At 44.3% G+C, this 26,158-nt stretch overlaps 1 protein-coding gene across 1 annotated transcript in view; it reads left to right on the top strand.

Moving 5' to 3' along the window:
• TESPA1 (thymocyte expressed, positive selection associated 1) overlaps nucleotides 1-26,158 on the top strand; it is a 523,617-nt gene that overhangs the window by 492,432 nt on the left and 5,027 nt on the right. Inside the window, exons 7-9 of the mRNA XM_069231034.1 lie at nucleotides 13,662-13,698; nucleotides 15,363-15,461; nucleotides 16,319-16,527. Coding sequence (XP_069087135.1) covers nucleotides 13,662-13,698; nucleotides 15,363-15,461; nucleotides 16,319-16,527 — 345 coding nt within the window. The remainder of the gene's footprint in view (nucleotides 1-13,661; nucleotides 13,699-15,362; nucleotides 15,462-16,318; nucleotides 16,528-26,158) is intronic.

Genomic DNA, 26,158 nt, shown 5'->3' with positions numbered 1-26,158 from the left:
TATTGACTTGCTCTGTATAGATTTTTTCCAGTAGAAGATGTTGGTTGCTTTCAGCCCCAGAGATGTATTTATTATTTTTGTATTATTTGGTTGTTTATTGTTGGAGTTTTTTTCTAATATATGTGTTATATTTGAGACAGGTACTGTTTATGTCATATGTATAGTAGTGGGTTTATGACATCTGCAGTGGTCTGTCTAGATTATATATTTATTATAATATTTGTAAATATTGTAAAAATACATATCTATCACATTTGGATAGATATTGTTGCGATAGGTTATGTTACTAATACATGTGAGGTTTGTTTAGATTTTGTATTTGCATTAAGCTTTCCAATGTATCTTCCCTTTATGTATTTTGGTTGGGTTCATGTATTTTTATGAATTAGTCATTTCACTTATTCATTGTCGTTTTATATTGTCTTTAAATGTGAATTAGTTGTGTTATTTAAAAGTTGGTTTTGTGCTATTCAACAAATTGTTATTTTGTTATGTCCAACATGGCCCATTGGTTTTTGTTTTGGTGCACAGGTTCATATTGCTTTGACACTTCAAAATGGCCTCCTCATTAATGTTATGGAGGGAGACATTCTTTTAAGTCACCTTTTCTCTTTCTATTACGGGGACGCGTAGCGAGAGGCTCCTGCTGCCGGCATGTTGGTTTATTTATAAGCGCTCTTGGTCAGCGCGACATGCCTAAAAGCTGTTTCCCGTGAATGTAGTCAGCCGGGTCGCGGTTTTCTAAGAGGTATATGCTCCCGTTAGTTATGCGCTCATGTTTGTTAGCGCTTTGATTTGTTTAGCTCGGGTTGTTTTGAGTAAAATTTGAAACCCCTAGCAATGCTTTTTGTCTTTTGTGCTTTATACAGTAGCACATGGGTTGCGATTTACTTCTCACCACCTCTGCAGTTTAAGCATTCATGCATCTATTGCCTTAAGGTCAGTCCCCCTCTCTACGCTCTCCTTGTATTTTCAGATACATTATAATACAATGATTAATTAATTTCTTTTAAAGGGCTGTGTGTTAATATTGCCTTTCATGGGCGCTTTAAGTTTATATTTATTTTTATTTTTGATTGTTATATCTCTGGGTCTGTTCTGAGTTCACTTTAACTACATCTCTACTTTTAAATTAAAGGGCTCTCTATGCCATTCAGTTTTATGAATTGGGTTATTAATAATTGTTTTCACTCATTTCTTTTATATTCTATTCACTTATGTTTTATGCGCACTGTGGTTTTTTCATGGTGAACAGATGCGGGTTGTATGCATCTGGTAGTGTATTGAGTGGTTGTATGTCATATTGGTTTTAGGTAATTTGCTGTTGTTGTACATACAGGCACTGTTTCCCTTGACCTGAGGAGGCCGGATTCTTTAAGGCCGAAATGCGTTGACTGTTATTTCTAAGGAGTGACTGTTGGAATTACTGAATTGTTGGACTCATAATTTGCGGACTGTATCGGACATTCTTTCAGAGATTGGTTTCTCTCACTGAGGCTGGATATTTTCCTCGGACTACGGTCACTACCTTTTACTGTGACTGTTTGCCACTGGATGGCTAAGCAGCCTATGCTTTATGTATTACGGTGCCCGAACGGAATTGTTGGTTGTTTTCTTTATGTATAGGATTTTTATATATTTAGATTTTATTTTGTGTATTAGTTTTTTAGGTGCACAGGTAATTTGTTGACACTATGATTAAATTACTTTAACTATAATAAAGAAATTACTTTTCAGTGAAAAATTGATGTTTTCGCTTGGATAGTTGGGTAATTATTTTTTCCTTCTGGATATCTTGTTGTTGCATGCTTCCTCAGCAACGGCACTCTGGAGAGGTTTAATCTAATTTGAAACTTTTATTAAACAACAGCCCATAGAGTTATGCTCTTTTGCACACTTACATCAGAACTTTCAGCAGAAATTCTTCAAAATGATACTTTATGTACACAATTAAAAGTTTCATTCACAATACATGCTTTCTATTCTCTTTATTACTACAATCTATTGATGTCCTTATCATGTCCTGCGGAATCTGCGAGAAGAAAAGACTCTGCAGCGGGCTGCTGATTTGTAGGCGGGAATGAGCAAGGGCTAGATGAACAGTACTCCAGAAACCTCATCTAATTAGATTATACAATATCACATGAAAACGTGACACAACTGTTCTACATTGGTTTTAACAATTCTAAATAAAATAATAATCTTGTTTTAAGTGCAAAGTCATGAATTCATTGGTTACGGTCATATGCATTTTAAAAATCACTAATTCACACAATTATTAATAATATATGTCAGCCAAATTTGCACATCTGAATAATCTTTAACACTATTTCAGTCACAACTTTTTTTGTATATCTTCATCTGTTTCTTCCAATTATAAGAGAGGTACGTAGAAGGCACATCCGACACTTTGGTTTAAACCACATTTCTATACCATTAAACTAAGAAAGCACACCAGCAGGACAAGGGTAGAGTGGCTTTATATACATGTGGTGAGTGCAAATGCCCATAATACCTTTAATAGAAAGCACTCTCCAAAACTACACCAAAGGTCTTTTTTGATTCTTTCCTAACTATGTAGTGGTGTCGTTTGACAAAAGGAATGTGCTACGAGGGTGGAGCAAGCAAAAGGGGATAGGTTCAAGCAAAGTAGTCCAGTTAACAAAATAAAGAATGAAAGGTCCATACCAAGTTCATGAAAATTGGGAAAGTATTCACTACTTACCACACATTTTGTAGTAGTAGTAGAAGCATTATAAGCGTTAAGTTAGCTTACATCCCATAAAACTCTATTAAAATACAATAAAATAACGAGAACATAAATTTCAGGTGCATTCAATAATTTGTAATACAAAGCAGTTAAGTTGTTGATAAAATGGTGCCTGATTTCCCAGATACGAATAACATTACACGGGACCTAACCCTTATGTCCAATAACTGAATCAGGGTAAAAAGCAAGTACAAACCAAAGAGTACCATGGGACTCTTTTGTTATACAGTCAATATAACCCTCTTTCTTGACAATAAAACCAACTTACTCCATTTATTCACCAAAGTAGGTATATTGTGCTCTATACAATCAGAATATGTGTAAATGGTGCAGTGCTGAAAGGTGCAATGATACAAATGAGATGTCTCAAAGTTCCATATAAATCAACAGTTTAATGTGCAATCACTGATTACTGTCTTCAACTGATTGAATATTAGACAATCCCTACTAAAAACATTGACGTTTTGACTCTCCACATAATTTATGCAGGTCTCTTCAGGACATAAGCGTGGCGTCTGGCACAACACCTATTGGGGCACAATGTAGAGAGAGGCTATTTTAATGCATACATCAGACATATCTGTCCTAGCAAACCATTACCTAATGAGTAGAGACCTACCTCAGAGCAGTGTACATAATTAACGTGCTGGGGTTGTCTGTGTTAGTTGGCCTATGGAGTCCAACTAAAGAAAATGAATAAGGCAAATTAAAGACTCTGAAGGATAGATAATTCTGCTTCTTCCTATACAAACATCACCAACCCACGGTGGAGGCATGTGAGCAACATCATCTATACCTTTCCTCTTAGCAATGTAAAGAGTCCTACTGGGATGTGTAATCTTGTAGCTACTACCCTTGAGCAATCACCCGGTTACATAATGCTCTCTGTTATTATATATATATATATATATATATATATATATATATATATATATATATATATATATTGTATTTGCAAAATGTCTCAAATGCGATGTAAACATTGGTGGTAAACCGGCCAATATTGTAAACACCATTCAGCGTCACAATGTGGCCCATACTCTAGTGTAATCTTCATATGAAGTATTATGTGAAGGACTTCAAACAGATTACATCTCACATTGTCTTTGTAAAGAAGGTAGAATCAAATCACAATCCCATGCGGTTGTCACTATACAGTGCTTTGTGCTTCGAACATCTGCATCCAAAAGCTAAAAAGTCAGCAAGGGCGCGCAGTATGCAGCATGCTCTTTCTCAAGCATTCTTCTTTGGAACACTAGAACTCCCTACCCTGGAGTCCATCTTGGGTGTACGGACTGCCCAAATGCAGGAATTCCAGATTGTATGGGTCTGAAAGCAGGAAGGAAGAAAAAAAAAGAACAAAGACCAAAAACCGGGTTAAAAAAGGGGGAGACCAGGTGGAAAAGGGGTGGAGGTAGGAAAAAACAAGTCCAAGGAGGAGAACATGGTGAAAAAAGAGGGTGGGGTAGGAGGGAAATATTGGAACCAAGAGGAAGGGAACCTGCAAGAAAAGGGACAAATATAGGGTGATAACAACTGAAAAAAGAAATAAGACAAGAACACAGATAAAGAAAAAACATGTCATTAACGAATAGGGACCCCTGGAAAGCCACTCTTATAGACATTATACGACCCACATCTATGGGTTTACTTGGTCCAATGCCGACCTCAGATTTTGAATATCCAATTTACTCAGCAGCTGCTGGATCTATTTTGCGTTTTGGGAATGCCTATATTGTGCAGAAGCGTAGGTAGTGTGCATTGTTTTCAAATCAATTCAAGCAATAGTAGCATTGTTTTGCAAGCCCTGGAGAAGTACGCCAGCTATAGTAAACATTGCAAAGGTAAAATGTCAATCTGGAACTTAGGATACAAGATATTTGCCATCATGACCTGAACCTCAATGTGAAGTACACATTTGCTGCTTTGAAGTACATTGGTCTGGCTTCCTTGGGAAGTATTTATGCAAAACATTTCCAATAAAGTGCCACTGGTGAATAGAAGGGCTGCAGTCTTAGTCCCTGGGTTGTTCCTTGCTATCAGTGTTTCCACACCATGGTCGGTATACAAGGAAAAGTGCAAAGGTGCCAGTGAACAATCTTGGTAGACACCACTCAGTACTAGAAAGGGCTTTGGACTTTCACCAGTCGGCCCTCAATACACCACGGAAAATTTCCTTTGTGGAGTGTTAGAAATGGGGTTTTTGGTTGGCAGTCAGGTTATCCTCTGTCCAAGCAAGAACCCTCACTCTAGTCAGGGTAAGTTGCACACAATCCAAAATGATCCTGTGCCCACCCTCTGGTAGCTTGGCACGAGCAGTCAGGCTTAACTTAGAAGGCAATGTGTAAAGTATTTGTGCAATAAATCATACAATAACACAATATAGCACCACAAAAATACACCACACAGTGTTTAGAAAAATATATAATATTTATCAGGATAATTGTAGGTCAAAACGAATAAAGATGCAATATGAAATTGTAGAGATATCACTGAAAAGTGATATAAAGTGTCTTAAGTCTTTAAAAAGCAAACAAAGGCTCTTTCAAGCACAAAGTACCTGGTTTAAAGTGGAAAATCTCTGCAAAGGGCCGCAGGAGAAGAGATACGTGGAAAAATGGTGTGTGCGTCGATTTCTCCTCTACACACATGGACTTGCATCGTTATTTTTCACGCGGTGAAGTCGTGCGTCGTTTTCCGGCGTGCGGACAGTCTCTTTCTGTGGGTCACGGGATTACCAGATGTCCCGGGGTCTGTGCGTGGATTCTTCAGCTTGTTTTCCGGCTGCGCGTCGTTCCGGGAGGCTGTGCGTGGAATTCTCGGTCTCACGGCAGGTGTCACGTCGGTTTCCCCTCTGGAAGTCAGGCGGCGTTATCCTTGCAAGGCCGTGCGTCGAAGTTCCGGTCGCCCCGGAGGTGTCGCGTCGATCAGCGTTGGTGTGCAGCGATTTTCTCGCTGCGGAGCAAGCTGTGCGTCGAAATTTTCAGCGCACGAAGAGCCCAAATGAAAAAGAGAAGTCTTTTTGGTCCTGAGACTTCAGGGAACGGGAGGCAAGCTCTATCCAAGCCCTTGGAGAGCACTTTTACAGCCAGACAAGAGTTCAGCAAGGCAGCAGGGCAACAGCAAGGCAGCAGTCCTTTGTAGAAAGCAGTCAGGTGAGTCCTTTAGGCAGCCAGGCAGTTCTTGGCAGGATGCAGGTTCTGGTTCAGGTTTTATCTCCAGCAAGTGTCTGATGAGGTAGGGCAGAGGCCCTGTTTTATAACCAAATGTGCCTTTGAAGTGGGGGAGACTTCAAAGAGTGGCTAAGAAGTGCTCTAGGTCCCCTTTCAGTTCAATTCTGTCTGCCAGGGTCCCGGTAGGGGCTGTTGCAGTCCTTTGTGTGAGAGCAGGTCCTCCACCCTCCCAGCCCAGGAAGACCCATTCAAAATGCAGATGGATGCAACTGAGGCTGAGTACCCTGTGTTTGGGGTGTGTCTGAGTGAATGCACAAGGAGCTGTCAACCAAGCCCAGCCAGACGTGGATTGTAAGGCACAGAAAGATTTATGTGCAAAGAAATGCTCACTTTCTAAAAGTGGCATTTCTAGAATAGTAATATTAAATCCAACTTCGCCAGTCAGCAGGATTTGGTATTACCATTCTGGCCATACTAAATATGACCTTCCTACTCCTTTCAGATCAGCAGCTACCACTTCAATACTGTATGAGGGCAGCCCCAATGGTAGCCTATGAAGGGAGCAGGCCTCACAGTAGTGCAAAAACGAATTTAGGAGTTTTACACTACCAGGACATGTAAACTACACAGGTACATGTCCTGCCTTTCACCCAAACAGCACCCTTCTCTAGGGGTTACCTAGGGCACACATTAGAGGTGACTTATATGTGGAGAAAGGGGAGGTTTAGGCTTGGCAAGTACTTTTAAATGCCAAGTCGAGGTGACAGTGAAACTGCACACACAGGCCTTGCAATGGCAGGCCTGAGACAAGGTAAAGGGGCTACTTAAGTGGGTGGCACAACCAGTGCTGCAGGACCACTAGTAGCAGGCCCTAGGCACATACTGTATAGTGCACATTACTAGAGACTTATAAGTAAATTAAATAGTCCAATCAGGTATGATCCAAGGTTACCATGTTTAAAGGGAGAGAGCATATGCACTTTAGCACTGGTTAGCAGTGATAAAGTGCGCAGAGTCTAAAAGCCAGCAAAAACGGTGTCCAAAAAAGTGGAGGGAGGCAGGCAAAAAGTTAGGGGTGACCACCCTAAGGCTGTCAGGTCTAACATGGAGCATTACCAAAATATTCAGAAGGCCAGGTAAAATAGCCAGAGCTTTGAATAAGCTCCACAGCAGGTGTCCGGGAACAGTACCAAAAGCCGAAGGCAGTTTTATTAACACCACATGTAATCCCAAGTGAGATATATTATTCCAGGAGCAAATGGAACCTGAACATTGGATCTACAGTGCTGGTTTTCATTATAAAATCAGCCTGGCAATTTGATACAATATTTTTTATTTTCAGACCATGATTCTAGGCTGGTAATGCACATGTGAAGGTTTTTTGATGTCATCAAGCAGGTTTATCAAGTGGAGACATGCTGGATCATTTCTGCAGCCATTATTGTTGAAAATCACAATTTCAGTTCCCAGTAAGGATGTTGATAAAGGGACTGCATTAAAATCTCAGTGATAAAAGCATAATGTATTCCCCCATAGGATAGGTTCTGATTTGTATAAGTCAGTAGGTTTTTTATAAGGGCAAGGGCTTTGCTTCTTTTAGACCTATTCATTATCTAGAGAATCCATTTAAAGTAAACAGTTCTAAAGATTGCACACTAGCAGCCTGACATATTGGCAGTAATCATAATCCATTGTAATGACGACGGAATGTCCTTACCCCCAATATAAGGATCAGTCCTCTGAATTCAAATGCACGTGGACCATAGATTGGCGACATTGAGACTGCCTCTGTTCTCAGATGGCCTGACGTGGTGAGGGCTGTCAGAGAAACAGCACCCGCCAAATTCAGATGAGTGAATGTATAGTCGTTTTTTACTGTCTGTCACCACCAGGAAAACCCTGTCAGCAGACAAATGTTTCTAAATTTAGCAGGTAGATACATCAGCAGGGGGACTCAGTAATATACTCCGTCGCCCTGGTGGAGTCCGTCTGCCAAATATTAAATCCGCCCCTAGATGAGGACTAGCCTCTGACCCTGGTCTAAGCACTCTCCCTCGCTGCCTCTGCGTTGCTCCTCGTGTCTGATGCTTAGCTGCAGCACACGAGCCCTCCAGTTCGATCCTGCGGTCCGCCTGGACTGACCCACCACATTGTGTAATTGCTTTCACAGTAATTGTTTATTGTAAAGTGTTTTTTTGTAAAGTGCAATTATATTGTCATTTTTCGGAGCCTTTTGCAGCCCCATTCTGCTTTGCCTCCTTGCTATGCCCTGTTGGTGCCTGTATTTTGTCTGTTTTTTCCTGCTATTTTCCCCTCCCCTCCTGCCACCATCGTGCCTCCTCGCCAGGACTACTTATGGTGGCCACTGCATGATTGCGCAGCGGGCATGTGTAGCTGGCACGTGCAACAGGTGAGCTGCCAGCGTGCCAAAGGAGCGCCAAAGGCAAGCCTGCCTGTGCCTATCCATGCAGGGACTGCAGCCAGCGCCAGGAACCCTGGCCTGACTCACCCCCACAGTTACTCCTCCATGGATCTCCATGCTCCTGACCCCAGATACAACAATAACTGCTGCCTCTCATCACTTCACCACACAGCGGGACCCACTGCCGATACTTCTCCACCACAGGACTGACCGCTATCACTGCCACCAATGCCTCACCATCCTTGTCGACGGATACGGCCTTGGAACAACTCCGGTGCATCCTGTTCAACCCAGATCGATCTGCAAACACACAACCGAAATCTGGGATACCATATCCAACCTTGCCCCTTGCGTAACCTTAATCACTGAAACCTGGCCCACCCCGTCTCGGCCCCGGACATCACCAAGGCAACATCCCCTGGCTACAAAATGAAACACCACAACCTCACCAACAGACATGGAGGTGGCATGCCACCATACACAAGGAATCACCTGCAGCATCACTAATGTCAAAACCACACCCATCGTGGAATACATGAACTTCCAGTTCCACACCAATGACAGCACCACCATCAAAGGCACCCTGGCACACAGATCACCAGGACCAAGAACCGGCCTCAGCGAAGCCATTACTGAATTCATCACCCAGCTCGCCATTAAATCCAAACACTACGTCTTCCTGGGAGACCTCAACTGCCACCTGGATGACTCCACTGACACCAACACCACCGACCTACTGGAAAGACTGGACAACATCGGCCTCAAGCAGCTGGTCACGGGCCCCACGCACAAAGCAGGACACACACTTGACCCCATCTTTGCATCCAGCAACAAAGTCAGCTGCAGCAACACCATGGTACTCACCTGGTAAGACCACTATATCATACACTTCACCCTAGCTGGATCTCCCCACACCACCCCCATTCACCACAAGCCCCCTCCTGTGGTTGGACCAAAGTCACTCAGTAGGAATGGCCCGACCACCTCAACATCTCACAGCCTAACATCAGCAACAACTTAGTTTCTGACAGTACAGAACTTTAACATCTGGATCACCAGTGTTGTGGACCTGGTCACCCCGACCAAACCAGTCAAGACTCACACAACCACCAAAACAGCCAGTTGATGCACCCCAGAACTCAGCAAATCAACATGCATGGACAAACAACTGAAGAGAATATGGCACACCTGCAAGAACCACGCTGACCGAGCCACCTTCAAAACAGCCCTCAATGACTACCACTGCCAAATCAAAGCCACAAACAAAAGAGGCCCTGATCAGCCGCCAGCTCACCACCATCCTCAAACCCTTGTTAACCATGTCTACTTTTCCAGAAGCCTGAATACACACAGAGATCAGAACCCTCCTCAAGAAGTGGTCTGCAGACCCCAGTGAGCTCCAGAATTATCGCCCGATCTGTCTGCTCCTGTTCCCCGCCAAAGTCTTGGAGAAGGCCATCAGCCGCCGCCACCTCGCCGAACACCTTTAGAGAAACTGCCTGCTAGACCCCTCCCAATCAGGCTTCAGACCCAATAACAGCACTGAGACAGCTCTGATCACCGTAATAGATGACATCTGTGCCCTGACGACAGTGAAGAAGCAGCCTTCTTGATCCTGCTCAACCTCTCCAACATCTTCAACACCTACTCCCACCACGCACTGATCTATGCCAGATTGGGATCACATACAATGCGCTCAGATGGATGGCATCCTTCCTCATGGGACACATCCAGAAATTCCACCTCCCCCTCTTCACATGGCAGGTCAAGCACATATCTGCAGCGTTCCCCAAGGCTCCTTCCTAAGCCCAACACTCTTCAATGTCCACATGACATTGTGAGATTGCACAACATCAAAATCATATTCTACGCTGAGGACACACAGCTCATCCTCTTGCTCTCAACAGACCCATCCAAGATGAAGACTAACTTCCACAACTGTATGAAGAACATATCCACCTGTATGAAGGACAACTGCCTGAAGCTCAACATGGACAAAACTGAGGTTCTGATCTTCGGCATACCGTCAACCCTATGGAAAGACTCCTGGTAGCCAGCAGAGCTCGGACCCACACCGAAAGATCACACCCACAACATCTGCATCATTCTCGACAGTAAAATCTCCATGAAATGCCAGGTCAATGCAGTTTCCTCAGCTGCTTCCACATGCTCTGTATGCTCCACAAGATCTTTAGGTTGCTCCCCACTGGCACAAGGAAGACAGTGACGCAGGCACTCATCACCAGCTGACTGGACTACAGCAATGCATACTACCTAAGCACCACCACTGAAGTCATGCCAAGATACCAGACTGATCCTCAACCTGCCCAAGAGAACCCACATCACCCAACACAAAAAGGACCTCCATTGACTCCCGATCCAGAAAAGATCCCACTTCAAGTTTCTGAAATGCCTACAAAGCCATCCAAAACCAAGAACCCACCTACGTGAACCACAGCCTTCTCCTCCACCAACCATCCTGGGACCTCCGCTTGGCACAATTCGCCCTCTCAAAAATACCATGTATATGCCGTTGCTGCGCCGGAGGATGCTCCTTCTCCCACCTTGCCGCCAAAGCCTGGAATGCCTTCCCTCCCCACCTCCACGCCACGCCACAGCCTTGCTTACCCACTTCAGAAAGGGAATGAAAACCTGGCTTTTTGAAAAAACACCTGCAGCAAGAGCCTGGATACCCATTCAGATGGCAAGCTGCGATATACAGACAACACCTGATTGATAGATTGATGAGCTGAGCAGGAGTTTATGATGAAGAGGGGTTCAATAAGTGACAAAGATCTCTGGGCTGGGCAGGGCTCTCATAGACTGTGAAGCTTCTGTCTTTCCTGAACTAATGCTAGAACTTTGTCTCAATTTTCCAGTTGATGCGATGTTTGGAACAGTCTTACATTTTCTGAGTCTTTATTGCCCATAATTAGAGTTGCCTTCTGGTAGTGCTGTTCAGTCAGACTCATAATGTTTGCCCTATGGCCAAGCTTGAGCCCAACACTCAGTTCGTCTCTGCCAATGGATCTCTCAGGTATTCTGTACCATGGAAAATACCTTTAAAAGGCAATCTCTAACCTCCTAGCTCTGTAATGCGCTCAGCTTCCACACTTCTCTCAGACTCCAAAGGTACCAGCATCTCGATTTCTGAGTCACAGTTAGACCTGGGTGGAGTTCTGCTAAGCGGAAGACTGAAGTGCCAAAAAAACCCTGCTGCGCTACATGGAGTTCTGAGAGCGATAGGTGTTTAGGTAAATTGTGCTATTTGTGCTGATTTTCAGTGCCAGGAGGTTCCCCTGTGCTGTAAAATCATTGCAAACTGCACCATGTGGATCACAAATGGGCGCTAACATCTTTCTGCTCAAGTAGATTTTGTACTTGAGCAGCAGCTTCCTCAACGCAAACAGCAGCTTCCTGAACGTGAGCAGTAGCGGCTTGTACTGACTGCACTCTAGTCTTAAAAATGGCCCATGTCTGTTTCTGGTAACAACTCAGTTTTCTTTGTCGTAAAAAAGGTACAGTAGGTTGTCAGTCAGGGGTTAGGGAAGGTGTTGTAAGCCTATGATCAAAGCTTGACGCTCAAATAAAAATGGATGTGCTACCTTTGGTTATTAGCATCATAATGGTCCTTCCAGGCTATAAATGTAATTCAGGAGGTTGATAGAAAGGCCAGTTAGCATTTACATTGGATTAGGAAATTCAGCACTGTTCCTCATTGGGGCACGTGTAGTCACTGTGGTGACTGAATTTGAAAATATTATAAACATTACTTTGGAACTTGATCTCACCAATAAGAACTAATATTAGTAAGTTTTAGTCCCTAAATATATTTTCTTATTTAATTTAATATCTAGTACACTGTCCTGAAGGTCCTGTGTGTACCTTTTTCCTTTTAGGTTTACATTAAAAGTAGGGAGGGACAGATTTAAGAAAAGTGGCGCTGCACCCAGTGCAGTGCAGCTTTTCTTGTGTTCCTCAACACCCCCTACTGCCAACATGTGTGCACCGTATTTAAAATACAGCGCACCATGGTGCAGGGTAGGGGGCAATAGCGTTAACATTTTTTACCCTATTGATGTACTGTTCAGGGTTAGCGCTAACCCTGAACAGTACACAAAGGCCCATTGTAACCAATGGTGTGCCCCCTTTTAACGCCTGCTCTGAGCAGGTGTTAAAAGTAGACGCAAAAAATAACACAGTGGAATCTCCTAGATTCCACTGTGCAATTTTTGCGGTCCCCCTATCGAGGGAACGCCTCCTTTGCATACATTATGCATGGCACATGCACAATGTGGCGCAAAGGGTTACAAAGTGGTGCAATGCATGCATTGCTCCACTTTGTAAACATGGTGAAATGTTGTTGCCATTATATTGCCACATTTGCAGTAAAAAATGATGGTGATATATGGAGCAAGGGGCTCTTAAATCAGCCCTGTAGTGTTTTCCAGAGACTTACAGCTCAGACACAGAGAACACCTTTATCTTACGCACATTCAATAAAAACAAAATCAATGGATTTGTGCTTACTACCAAGGCTGTCCTGTGCCAGGGACGCTCATGCCGCTAGCGTTGCTGTACTGCGGCGAAGAAGGTTTGTGATTTGTCTGCTTTACTAAATCTAGTTCAAGATATTGAGTGGCAGAGTGTATATTTCTTGTTTTCCATCAGAAATACTAGTCGCCATTTGAAGCACCTTTGATCAATTATAAAAAATGTTTTGGGGCAGATTTAAGAAAAGAGGAGCTGCACCAAGTGCTCGCGCCCCTTAGCGCCCCCCCACCACCATGTGTGCGCCATATTTAAAATACAGTGCACCATGGCGCAGTGTAGGGGGCAATAGCATCAACATTTTTTACGCTATTGATGTACTGTTCAGGGTTAGCACCAAAATGTTGGTGCTAACCCTGAACAGTACACATGGGCCCATTGTTATCAATGGTATGCCCTCTTTTAAAGCCTGACACTTTAAAAATATGGCGCAGCACTTTTGCCATAATATCGCCACATTTGCGTAAAAAAATTCACTAATGTAGCAATATCTGCCATAAGGGACTCTTAAATCTGCCCTTTTCTACCTTTGAGATCTTGGTGACTTAAAACCTGAGTACCACTACATGATATTTAAGATGGGTACGACATTATTTTAATGTATCCCAAACAATGGTATTTGAAATCTTACTTGTGCAGTTCCATTCACTGTATATATATATTTTTAGTAGGGTGATCACATGGTTGCAAATAGGTCTTTGGTTTTCACTGTAGTTAGTGGATATGTTTTTCTTCTTACTTTCAGCAATGCCGTTACCTGGAGTTTATAAAACCACAAAAAGGTGAGACAGTGTCATTCTGTTTGTAAAACAATGTTTGAAAGGTGTATAGATTGGCATGTTCAACTGTGTGAGATGAAGAATTTCTGTGCAAAGAAGTTGGGTTGGTATGGCTCCACGATTCCATACAAAATATGGATGGCATGTATATCGTTATATATTTTTAGTTTACTTAATATTGTACATTCTTACTCTTGATGAGTGACTCAGAATTCTGCAGAGTGGAAAAATGGGAGCAAGTAGTTTGTTATTAAGTGAAAATAATATTGGTGAAAAAATAATTTAGGTAGAATTCATGGTCACCCACTTATTGATCTTGTATATTCTATTACTGTCTTTCAATTTACATTACAAAGCGAATGAATGCAAACATTTGAATTAACAGCTATAATGGAAGATTCACTTAAGTTAGTGAAATTAATGTTTCCACTCTCATTTCAAATTAGTTAATTGGTAATATTATCCGTACCACTTATAATTTTGAGTGATGCCCCGTTTATATGAAACTAGGTTAAAATGAAATAACAATAGTTTTTTATGCTTGATCCATTGTGCATATTCTAACTTTAATATATGCATTTTGAACATTCTTGTTAGACTGTAATTTTCAATTCCGTAAAAAAGTTACCTTAAAAATGTTTAGCAAATAAAACTCTGATCTCAGCTTAATTCATTTTGAGCTACACACACTTCATCGGGGCCATAATGATCTGTAAAAATGCCTGCACTGAAAATATGAGAATAACTCACTCATAGCTTGATAATATCCGGCGAGTGCATCATATTTTCCAGACATTTCTAATAGTTGACCTATTACTTGATTTAGGATTGAGCTTTGATATCAATATCATATTTTTAATAAATGAAGCCTACTGGATGGAGGAATAAAATAGTATTGTTCTAGACGTTTTAAATGAATAGTAGGATCGTTACTGTTTCATGTGAGGATTGTGGTTGTTACAAACTTAGTTGAAATCTGACAGCTAAACAAAGAGAGGGCATTAATGGTTGTCCTACTTAAAGGATGGACATTCCTTGAGTAATTTAGCAGAAGGATGTGGGGTCTTCCAATGCAGGTTATAAAAAATAGGAAGACGTGGCTGATGCCCTCCTACTGACTTTCCTGCTTCCATAGTATTCCAGAAGCATCTGTTCAAACCAGTTGTGTAGTTGGCAGATATGCTCGCAGTACTAGTGCTGCCCCAATCAGCAGTACTGTTCCCCTACATAGAAGTTTCTCCTCGCTCCAACAACATAAGAAGTGGTAGTCCTCTGGCGTGAGACAAAGGTTGGGGGGGAAATGAGAGGTCATATTAAGTTAATATCATATGGTCTTTCTCGTCTGTTTGCTATCCTTCATGGTTATTTACAGAACAGAGGCCCACACGAGCCAGTGCAAGTAGAGGTAGAGAAATACGTGGCATTTACATAAAATTAGTAGATTACAGATGACGAAACCATCAGCGTCATCTGTTTGCCACCTTGTGGTGCCCAGTGTTACTGCAGCCTACTTAAAATCACCGTCACTTCTCCGTCATTGCCTTGGTGCTACTTGGATGGGACTCTTAAGTGAAAAACTGTCTTTTTGCTTTTTATGGATGGTTAAACAACGACTTACCTACTTATACTTATATTTAATGCTCTATTGCCTCTATATTTTTAAGCAGAACGTTTTTGGACAGATTATCATGTCTCAGGTTACATCAAATGGGCAACAGCATGGCGTCCAGTAGAATATCTAGTGAGACCAATAAGAGCGGATCCAGGTAAGGTTTTTTTTTTGGGCGATGAAATTCAGCAGATGGATCTTCACCCATGATATCCCTTCTATATGTGTGGCGAGGAAGTTTTCACTGTTGATGGCCATAAAGAATATTTTTTGTATGTGTTAGGGTTTTGCTGTTGCTGTGAAGTTTAAAGTCTCCCGTTTATCTTGTACCTGTTTATGTTGTGAGTTTAAGAAAGCTTGAACCGCTGATGTCTTGATGTGCCTGTATAGTGTTTTGCAGGAAAACTCACTATGCTTTTATTAATCTGCAGCCTTTCTGTATGTGAAGGTAAACTTTACTGCTGAATTTGTGTTGTAATTGTTCTGTGCATGGGTGGGGCGCAAGTACTAGTACTGTTCTGCTGTACTTCACCTGTGTATGTTGTTTACCTCCCGATGCACAGTCCATCATTAGTTATAATAGCTTTTTACAACCCTTTGTTTTGTTAGTAAACACTTGGAAGATTGTTTTTTATAGAATTGCAGTTCATTGTCTTATGTTAAATATGTCAAAAAAACTTCTGTAACAGGCAGACCATATAGCATGTTTGGGTGTCTGATAGATTACCTGCTATTCAACATACCAAAACAGCACGTGATGCACTGCTACACAGGGTCTAGAGATGCTTTGCAATGACTAACATACGATTTAGAAAGCAGAGATGACCTTGCTTGGAAACAAGGTTCATTCCAAGTTGCATATGTTGGACTCTTGGGGCCTAAACCACCTTAGCTAGCCTAGCTCAATCACAGTGTCGTATTCAACTCATACTGTCAGTGTTAATTAACAGTCTCCAGTTCTTCTGAAGTCATAGATAAATGCTGATTATGCTTCTGACCTTTGTCTTTTCTTAGTGTGACTGAACTCCTGGACTTCTGTCAGGAAGACGCCGAGGGCATCTTGTACAACTTAGGCTTTGGAGCCGAAAATCCTCAGGTGGCCACCAAAATCCCTGCCCGTTTCTTCCGAGCACCCTCACAATTGAAAGGAATCGATTTCCGGGTTTTCCTTGAGGCACAGGTGCAAAGGATAGAGAGGGAGGACCCATGTTTGATGTTGGCAAGTGAGTATCACACCTAACAGGCCCAAAGCTTAATCATTTGGGATTCTGATATTTTAAATTGACCATGATAATCTATTACATCCGCCAATAATCTCTATGGGCACACCCACTATTGCTTCCTAATGGGTGGAATGTGAAAGGGATTAGAGCTTCTATTAAACACATTGGCCCAGATTCATGAGAAAATGATAGAGTGCGACGCTGCGTCAAATTTAGCAGTGCTGCGCTCCATCAGTTTCAAAACGCAGGGATGTGCCGTATTTAACCCCTTCGCTGCTAGGCCTTTTCCCCCTCACGTGCCAGGCCTTTATTTAGCTATTTTGGGCAGTTCATGCTTAGGCCCTTATAACGTTTGGGCTACATAAGCTACCCACGCCAAATTCCCGTCCTTTTTTTCAACATCCTAGGGATCATAGAGGTACCCAGAGTTTGTGGGTTCCCCCGAAGGAGACCAAGAAGTTAGCCAAAATACAATGAAAGTTTTTTTAATTTTTTTTAAAAGGGCTGTAGAAGAAGGCTTGTTTTTTTTTCCCTGAAAATGGCATCAACAAAGAGTTTGCAGTGCTAAAGTCACCATCTTCCCAGCTTTCAGGAAGAGGCAGACTAGAATCAGAAAACCCAATTTGTCAACACAATTTTGGCATTTTACTGGGACATACCCCATTTTTACTATTGTATTGCCCCAAAACACAACATGGACACATCACATTTTCCCAAAGAAAACAGAGCTGTTTTTTGCAAAGTGCCTAGCTGTGGATTTTGGCCTGTAGCTCAGCTGGCACCTAGGAAAACCTAGCAAACCTGCACATTTTTTAAAACTAGACACCTAGAGGAATCCAAGATGGGGTGACTTGTGGGGCTCTCACCAGGTTCTGTTACCCAGAATCCTTTGCAAGCCTCAAACTTTGGCCAAAAAAACCCTTTTTCCTCACATTTCAGTGACAGAAATTTCTGGAATCTGAGAGGGTGCCACAAATGTCCTTCCACCCAGCGTACCCCCAAGTCTCCCGATAAAAATGGTGCCTCACTTGTGTGGGTAGGCCTAGTGCTCGTGACAGGAAATGTCCCAAACCACTATCTGAACACATCAAAATTATCAAATACAAAACTACCTGTTTTTTTAGGGGGGGGTCACCTGCCTTTTTGGTCCTGGGCTCAGCAGCCATCTAGGGAAACCTACCAAACCAAGACATTTCTGAAAACTAGAAACCCGAGGGAGTTCAGGGAGGTGTGACTTGCTTGGATCCCCCAATGTTTTCTTACCCAGAATCCTCAGCAAACCTCAAATTTAGCTACAAAAATCTAATATTTCCCACATTTCCGTGTTGGATCACCGCACCGGGACACATTTCCTACCACCCAACGTTCCCCTCAGTCTCCCGGTAAAAACGGATACCTCGCTTGTGTAGGTGGGCCAAGTGCCTGTGACAGGGAAGAGCCAAAAGCATGTCAAAATTGAGGGGGAACCATAGTGGGTCCAAAAGGGCAGTTTGAAAAAAAAACACTGTTCGGCTGACAAGTGCAGCAGAATTTTTATCGGTATAGAAGAGACAATTTGGGTGGTAAGAATTTTGTGGATTCCTGCACATTCCCGAAGGTTCCATTACAGAAATGTGGGGAAAATGTGGGATTTCCAGCAAAGTTGGAGGTTTGCAGGGCATTGTGGGTAAGAAAATGATGCGGGTGCATGTGAAGCACACCACCCTGGAATCAACCAGATGTTTACTTTTCAGATGTGTCTAGGTCTTGTGGATTTTTCTACATGGCAGCGTCCCAAAGTCAAAAAAGTGCATCCCTCACCATTCCAAGTGGGAAGATTTTGAGAGTTACCAAGCTCTCATGGCCCAAATGTAAAACCAAAACCCAAAATAATCAAATGTCCTCTTGCTTGCTGTGGGATAAGATGTTTTAGTGTGCAGGGGAGAGCTGAAAGACTGTTACCCCTTTCAGTTGGGGTGGGGGCTTAACGAGGCCCATACTGGTTGGTAGCCACCACACCACAATTTTTAGTTTTTCTTTTTTTTAATTCCCTAGCATCTAATAGACTTTCTGCCCCCCCCCATCCCGCAGCGTGTGGATCAGGGGTAATTGCCCAATCTGCCCACTGGTGGGCAGAACAACTTTGGCCCCATTTATTTGGGGTGGGAGTATGGCCATTCTCCCACCCTCTTATTTAAAAAAAAAAAATCTTCACTGGTCTCTGGTGGGCTTTATGCACCCCTAGGCGGCAGATGGGCCTTCCAAAAATAGGCCAATCTGCCCCCAAGGGGGGCATTCATGGCTAACAGTAATGTGCCCCCATGGGGAGCGACCCTTGCCTAAGGGGTGGCTCCCCATACATAAAACCATAAAGTAAATAAAAAAATATATATATCCCTGGTGTCTAGAGGGTTCTGCCCCCCCCCCCCGGGGCAGCAAAGGCCTAATTATATTAGGCTGATCTGCCTCCGGGGGGGGGGGGGGGGCAGAAAAGGCCTACAAATAATTTGCCCCCCCGGGGAGCGGCCCTTTGCCAAAGTAGCTGCTCCCCTTATACGTAAGCATAAAAGAATAAAAAAATCCCTAGTGTCCATCGGTTTCTGTCCCCCCCCTGAGGGCAGATCGGTCTAATTATATTAGGAGGGGGGGCAGAAATGGGCTAAAAATAATTTGCCTCCCCGGGAAACAACTCTTGCCTAAGGGGTCGCTCCCCATACATAAAACCATAAAGTAAATAAAAAAATATATATATCCCTGGTGTCTAGAGGGTTCTGCCCCCCCCCCCCCCCCCGGGGCAGCAAAGGCCTAATTATATTAGGCTGATCTGCCTCCGGGGGGGGGGGGCAGAAAAGGCCTACAAATATTTTGCCCCCCCGGGGAGCGGCCCTTTGCCAAAGTAGCTGCTCCCCTTATACGTAAGCATAAAAGAATAAAAAAATCCCTAGTGTCCATCGGTTTCTGTCCCCCCCCCCCGAGGCAGATCGGTCTAATTATATTAGGAGGGGGGGCAGAAATGGCCTAAAAATAATTTGCCTCCCCGGGAAACAACTCTTGCCTAAGGGGTCGCTCCCCACATATATATAAAAAAAAAAAATGTATCCCTGGTGTCTAGGGGTTTTCTGCCCCCCCGGTCCCCATACATAAAACATTAAAAAAATATATATATCCCTGTTGTCTAGAGGTTTCTGCCCCCCCCCCCGGGGGCAGATCGGCCTAATTATATTAGGCCGATCTGCTTCCGGGGGGAGGTGGGGACAGAAAAGGCCTAAAAATATTATCTCCCTGGGGAGTGGCCCTTGTCCAAGGAGCCACTCCCATTATGCGTACGCATAAAAAATATAAATTTTTCTGGTGTCTAGTGGGGCCGATCTGCCCCCGGGGGGGCAGAAATGGGCTAACAATAATTTGCCCCCCCCGGGGAGCGACCCTTTCCCCACCTATAAAAATAATAAAAAATAAACAAAAAAATGTATCCCTGGTGTCTAGGGGTTTTCTGCCTCCCCCGGGGGTAGATCGGCCTAATTATATTAGGGTGATGTGCCCCCGGGGGGGGCAGAAATGGCCTAACCAAAATTTGGCCCCCCCAGGGAGCGACCCTTGCCTAAGGGGTCACTCCCCACATATAAAAAAAATAATAATCACTGGTGTCTAGGGGTTTTCTGCCCCCCCTTGGGGGCAGATTGGCCTAATTATATTAGGCCGATCAGCCCCCAGGGGGGCAGAAATGGCCTAAACATAATTTGCTCCCCCCCGGGGAGCAGCCCTTGCCCAGTGGGCCGCTCCCCTTATGCGTAAGTATTGATAAAAAAAAATCCCTGGTGTCTAGTGGTTTCTGCCCCGGGAAGGGTCAGAAATGGCCTAAAAATAATTTGGCCCCCCGGGAGCGACCATTTCCTAAGGGGTCGCTCCCCGCACATAAAAAAATTAAAATAAACAAGAAAAATTATCTCTGGTGTCTAGGGGTGATCGGACTAATTATATTAGGGACGATCTGCCCCCAGGGGGTCAGAAATGACCTAAAAATGATTTGTCACCCTCAAAAGCGGCCCTTGCCCAAAGGGACACTCCCTTTATTGAAATATACAAAAAAATAAAATTCCCTGGTGTCTAGTGGGCATTTCTGCTGCCCGATCACATTGCGATCGGGCAGCAGAAATGCTTCAAGAGACATGAAAGGAATGGAAAGGTCTTTCCTTTCCTTTCATGTCTCTCCCACCCCACCTCCTGGTCGGAAGAGAAATGCAAAAGCCATTGTGTAAGGATGGCTGTGCTGCAGGGTAGATTGTTTTTGTGCAGGAAGGTGCCCCTTCCTGCACAAAAACAATCTTCATTGGCCTTTTCATCTTTCAATGTGTGCTGCATATTGCAGTACACATAGAAAGAGCAAAAAACAAGTAGAAATAAGAGCATTTCTCCTTGTTGCGCCATGCTAATGCCACCCTTGGGGTGGCATTAGATTTTGGCATTGCCTCAGATTTACAAAAACTTGTACATCTGGGGCAGCGTCAAAATGCAATGGATGTTGCTGTTGCACGCCCACAGCAACACCCTTTGCATGTTCCTTCCACGCAAAGTGCTGCGTGTGAAGCGGTCATATTTACAAGGTGGTCTTTAGCCACAAAAAGTGGCTTTTTGCCACCTTGTAAATATGGCGCAGTGCATAGCCCACAGGAGCATCACTATAAGTGACTTTCCAGTGGCAATAGGGCCTTGTAAATCAGGCCCTTGATTACTTATAACAGGCCAGAGTTCTACAAACCATTTTGTCATCTTAACTGTAAGGGGCATGTTTACAACCCCCTAGCACTGCCTTCGCGTAATATTTTTACTCTAAGACGGCGCTAGCCAGACCCCCACCCTGCGCCATATTTACAAAGTTACGCAATACAAGCACTGGGCCACTTTGTAACCCCTTGCCCCACATTATACTTGCACCTGGTATAATGTATGAGAGGGGGCGTTCCCCCACAGGAAGGCCCAAAAAATGACACAGTGAAATTTACAAGATTTCAGTGTGCCATTTTAGCGTCATTTTTTAATGCCTGCTCAAGGCAGGCCTTAAAGTGATGCTAGTGCATTAGCCTATGGTCCTCCATGTGCTTTGATGGACTAGCACCAACATTTTTTACACTAGTTCAGCAAAGCGCCACACCAACATCAACATCAAGAATGCTATTGTCCTAATGTGAGCCATTGTGCGCTGTATTGTAAATACAGCGCTACCGTGGTGTTGTTAGGGAGGTGCAAGGTGACACAAGGAGACTGGCACATCAGAGCGATACACCAGGTCCTTGTAAATATGCCCTAAGTTTATGACCACTCTATCTAGATCCAGAGACACCGATAACACCTTCAGACTCATTGTAAGTCCCACTATAATTCCAAAAGCAGGAGCAAAAAGTGTTTACACCCAATTTTTATTTATGATTTAGGTGTAAACTTTCCCTGAACCCAGGGTTTTCCATGTACAAATGACTCCTGGTATTATTTGAAGGACTTTGTGTGGGGGGTATTGTTCAGAAAACGTATTTGCTTGCAGTTAACTCTTCCCTTCTAGGTATCTGCCATTCAAAACTCTGATAATAAGAATCACATGGTAAATCAACTGGATTATACTGTGACTTTTCTGCAAGGATATTTTTCCAGACTTACCACCCAATACTTCAAAACAAGTTGGCCTGAGGGAACTAGTTGTCAAATAAGAGGAATGAACACCCACATACAAGGATTGTGTAGAACGTCTTGGTCCACTTTTGTAATGCTTTTCACAGTGACGTAACAAAACTTTTTTTTAACTTGTTAATTTATGCATAAGATAGACACATACAACTGTGTACTACATTATTACATAATGCTTTCAGGAGGGGGGAAGATCAGACCAATCACACCTTTTATGTTCATAACATTTTGAAGAGTTCAGATAAGGCATCTGTGTTGTTAGATTAGGGAACCCAACCAACATGACTTCCACAGTGGCCCGACAGAGCAGTGCCCACCCCTTCAGAGACAATGCAGTACACTATAACATATTAACCAACAACAGTACACTGTAAGTATAGTAAGCATTGACAGACCAGCGGACAGTGCTACAAATGATTGTCATTCATCTGGTGCAATAGGCATGGTTGGGGGGGAGAGGGAGACTCAGCAAGGAAACACAGCAGCATCCCTGAGTGACACAGTAACCCCCTCAAGTAGCAAGACTGGAAACATGCCCTACTGGGCACACCAAGACACACATTCATGCCGCGGGAATCCCCTGGTCCAGCACCCCAAGGCTCAACCACGACCAGAGCTCAATGGGCAGACCCATCAGTCAAGGGACTCTCATCCTCGCTCTCCTGCACACCAGTTAGCTCATTAATCATGGAACGCCAGAGTTCCAAATCTCGGTCAGCATACTCATCTAATCGAACCCTCCGCAAACGGCACTCTTCTGCAGTAGCCCATTCAACTAAATCATTTAACCAAGTAACATGTAGCGGGGGTGCGGGCTGGCCCAACGAATCGCAATGCACCTTTTTGCCAATAAAAGCCCCAGCTGTGCAAATCTATATGCCATTTGCCGACCCTTTTTGGGGACCGGGATCAGGCCCAGCAGGCAGTGCTTCATTGTCACCTGCACTCTCACAGCCGTAACCTCCCTTAGCGTCTTCACTACTTGATGCCAATAAGGTTGGACAGACCCATGCATATGATTAAATGTAGCCGACTGCTCTCCACAACGGTTACAAGGCCTTGAAGGAAATATCCTATTTAACCATTGAGGTGTCAGGTTTGTTCTATGTAAGTAATAAAAGTGCGTCAACTTAAACCTAGCATTGCTGGTCGCATCCCGCACCAAAGAACGGGTCCTATTCCATTCCCCATCTGTGAGCACCATTCTGAGACTAGTGTCCCATTGGCCTCTAATCCCCTGAAGGTCAGTCAGTCTGTCACCCTTGAGAGCTTTGTAAGTTTGGGATAGCAGGCCCGATCACCTCCGGGATCAAGCAATGATGCCAGGAGGCGAGATTCAATGGGCTCCTCCGGAAAGGACGTCCAAATGCCTCTGGCCGTCCGCGAAATGTTCGCATATTGTAAGAACTGCCTTGGACTTATACCAAACATGGAGTCTGTCTCCTCCCTCGTAATGAACGTGCCGTTAGGATATAAGTCACCAGCATTGTTACAACCCCCTGCACGCCACTGTGCAAAATCCATTACCTCAGCAGCTTTAGTAAAAGGCTGGATCCACCACAGGGGGAGCAGGCGAACATATGGGGCCTTACGTAGGACCCGCACCACTGCACTCTCCCAAGCCCTCAACATCTGCTCCACAAGGTAGGGGTGCCCTGCGGAACCCTAGAGCCACCCATTAGTATATGCAGGAGGCGCTCCACACAGACCAAGCCGGCTAACAAATCCTTTTTTAGATTGGGCGCATCCTCACACCATCGGACTGCATACTGTAGCAACACAGCCAAGTAATATAAATATAAGTCTGGCATTCCCAAGCCACCATCAGCCAGGTCCAATTTCAGGATTCCCATGCGAACACGGCATCGTTTGCCTGCCCAGACTAAGAATAAGAGCAGTTTATCTAGTTGCCGAAATATCGAAAGAGGGAGCTCACAGAGTGAATTCTGCATAACATATAGGCAGCGAGGAAGCAAGATCATTTTACTGAGCGCGACTCTACCCATAACTGATAGTGGTAGAGAGGTCCAAAACTGAATAGATGCACGGAGGCCCTCCAGTACTCTACCCAGGTTTAAATTGAATTGCAATTGTGGCGAATGAGCAACTCGGATGCCTAAATATGAAAAGGACTCAGTCTCCCAGGTTAAGCCCAATTGGGGCAGCTCCGAAGCACCTATCACAGACAGACCTGCCATCGGGAACAACACCATTTTGTGTCTGTTAACGCGTAAACCCGACACCTGCCCAAAATCATCCATCATTCCCAACAAGAGGGGGACCGCCTGTTCAGGCTCTGATACGTACACTAGAGCATAATCTGCGTACAATGAGATTATGTGCGTTCTTGCCCCCACCTGGATACCCCAACCATCCAAACCAGTCCGTAGTTGAATAGCTAGTGGCTCCATGGCCAACACGAACAGCAGCGGCGACAGGGGGCAACCCTGCCGTGTGCCGCATTCAATCATAAAGGAGTCTGACACAATCGCCCCTGTACGCACTCTCGCCCGGGGCTCCGAGTATAAAAGACGCACTCAGGATAAGAAGGCAGGACGAATGCCCATCCTGCGCAACACCTCCCATAGGTATGCCCATGACACGGTGTTGATTGCTTTTTCCATATCTAACGCCACCAGTGCTGCAGGAAACGCAGAGCATCGAGTCTCGTGAAGTACATGCGATAAGTGCTGTATGTTCATCTGAGTTCCCCTCCCCGGCACAAAACCACATTGATCCCCATGCACTAAATGCGTCACCAATCTACTCAGCCAAGAGGCCAACACTTTAGCGAGTAGTTTAACATCAACATTCAGCATGGATAACGGGCTATATGAGCTGGGGTCGTCAACCTCATTTCCTGGCTTTGGTAGCATAACTGTCAGAGCTTCTCACATATGCACTGGTAGCAGACCCTCCCCTTGCGCCTCATGGAATATTTCCAACAGTCGAGGAAGAAGCACAGCAGAATATGTAAGATAAAATTCGACTGCAGCCCGTCCGGACCAGGTGCTTTCCCAGTCGCCATACCACTCAACGCCTCTCCCAGATTGTCCAATGAAACCTCTCTCTGCAATTCCTCCGCCTGGGCTGTCGTAAGGCGAGGTAACTGGAGACCATTCAGGTATGTCTGAATTTGGATCTCGCCCGCTCTCCGTGGTGCGGCATAAATAAATCGCAGGTGCGCATTCACCCTTAGCTGCCCTAAAATCCTTTCCCCAGAGGAGCTGCGGAGCAACTGAATAATGGGGACTGGGGTCTCTCGTCGGAGGAGCCAAGCCAGCATATGCCCAGAATGGTCTCCCTCCCGGAATAGGCGCTGCCTATAGTTCCGGCGGACATAATTTTCTAGCCTATCCCAGAGGTCCATAATTCTACCTCTCACCTCTAGGCAATCCACCTCTGAAGCGTCGCCATTATCAACTTGACGCTGTAGAGTAGCCAACAACTCCTCCTGCCTCGTGAGCTCCCGCTCCAGACGCTGCCTAATTCCATATGTTTTACTAAGGCTTTCCCCTCTAATAACAACTTTCAGTGCCTCCCACTCTAAGCCTCGGGTCCCTGCCGTACCCCAGTTCATATGAAAGTATCCAACTAGCACATCCTGGAGATCTTTTTTATATTCCGGATCACTTGGTAAGTCTGGGCGCCACCGCCACAGGGGGATCGCTGGCCTGTGCAAGTGCGTCTCACACTCTAGAAGGAGGGGGGCATGGTCTGACAAAAACCGGGCCTGATAACTCGGCAAATGTCTAGAGAGCCATCATTGGCTAGAAGAAATCTGTCCAGATGGCTGTAAGCCCCATGGGTGGGCGTGTAACACGAAAACACAATAGCCGAAGGGTGCATTTCTCTCCACACATCCACAAAGTGGAGATTCCTCATAACGTTTCTCAGTTTAGCAGTCATATGCGCTTTCGTATTCAACTTCGGGGGGTCTCTATCTAAGTCTCCATCGAGGACGCAATTAAAG

Source organism: Pleurodeles waltl, chromosome 4_2 (genome assembly GCF_031143425.1).
Source record: "Pleurodeles waltl isolate 20211129_DDA chromosome 4_2, aPleWal1.hap1.20221129, whole genome shotgun sequence".
In the NCBI taxonomy this organism is placed as follows: domain Eukaryota; kingdom Metazoa; phylum Chordata; class Amphibia; order Caudata; family Salamandridae; genus Pleurodeles; species Pleurodeles waltl.
The sequence above is the reverse complement of the archived record's forward strand: the minus strand, read 5'-3'. Positions and strand labels throughout refer to the sequence as shown.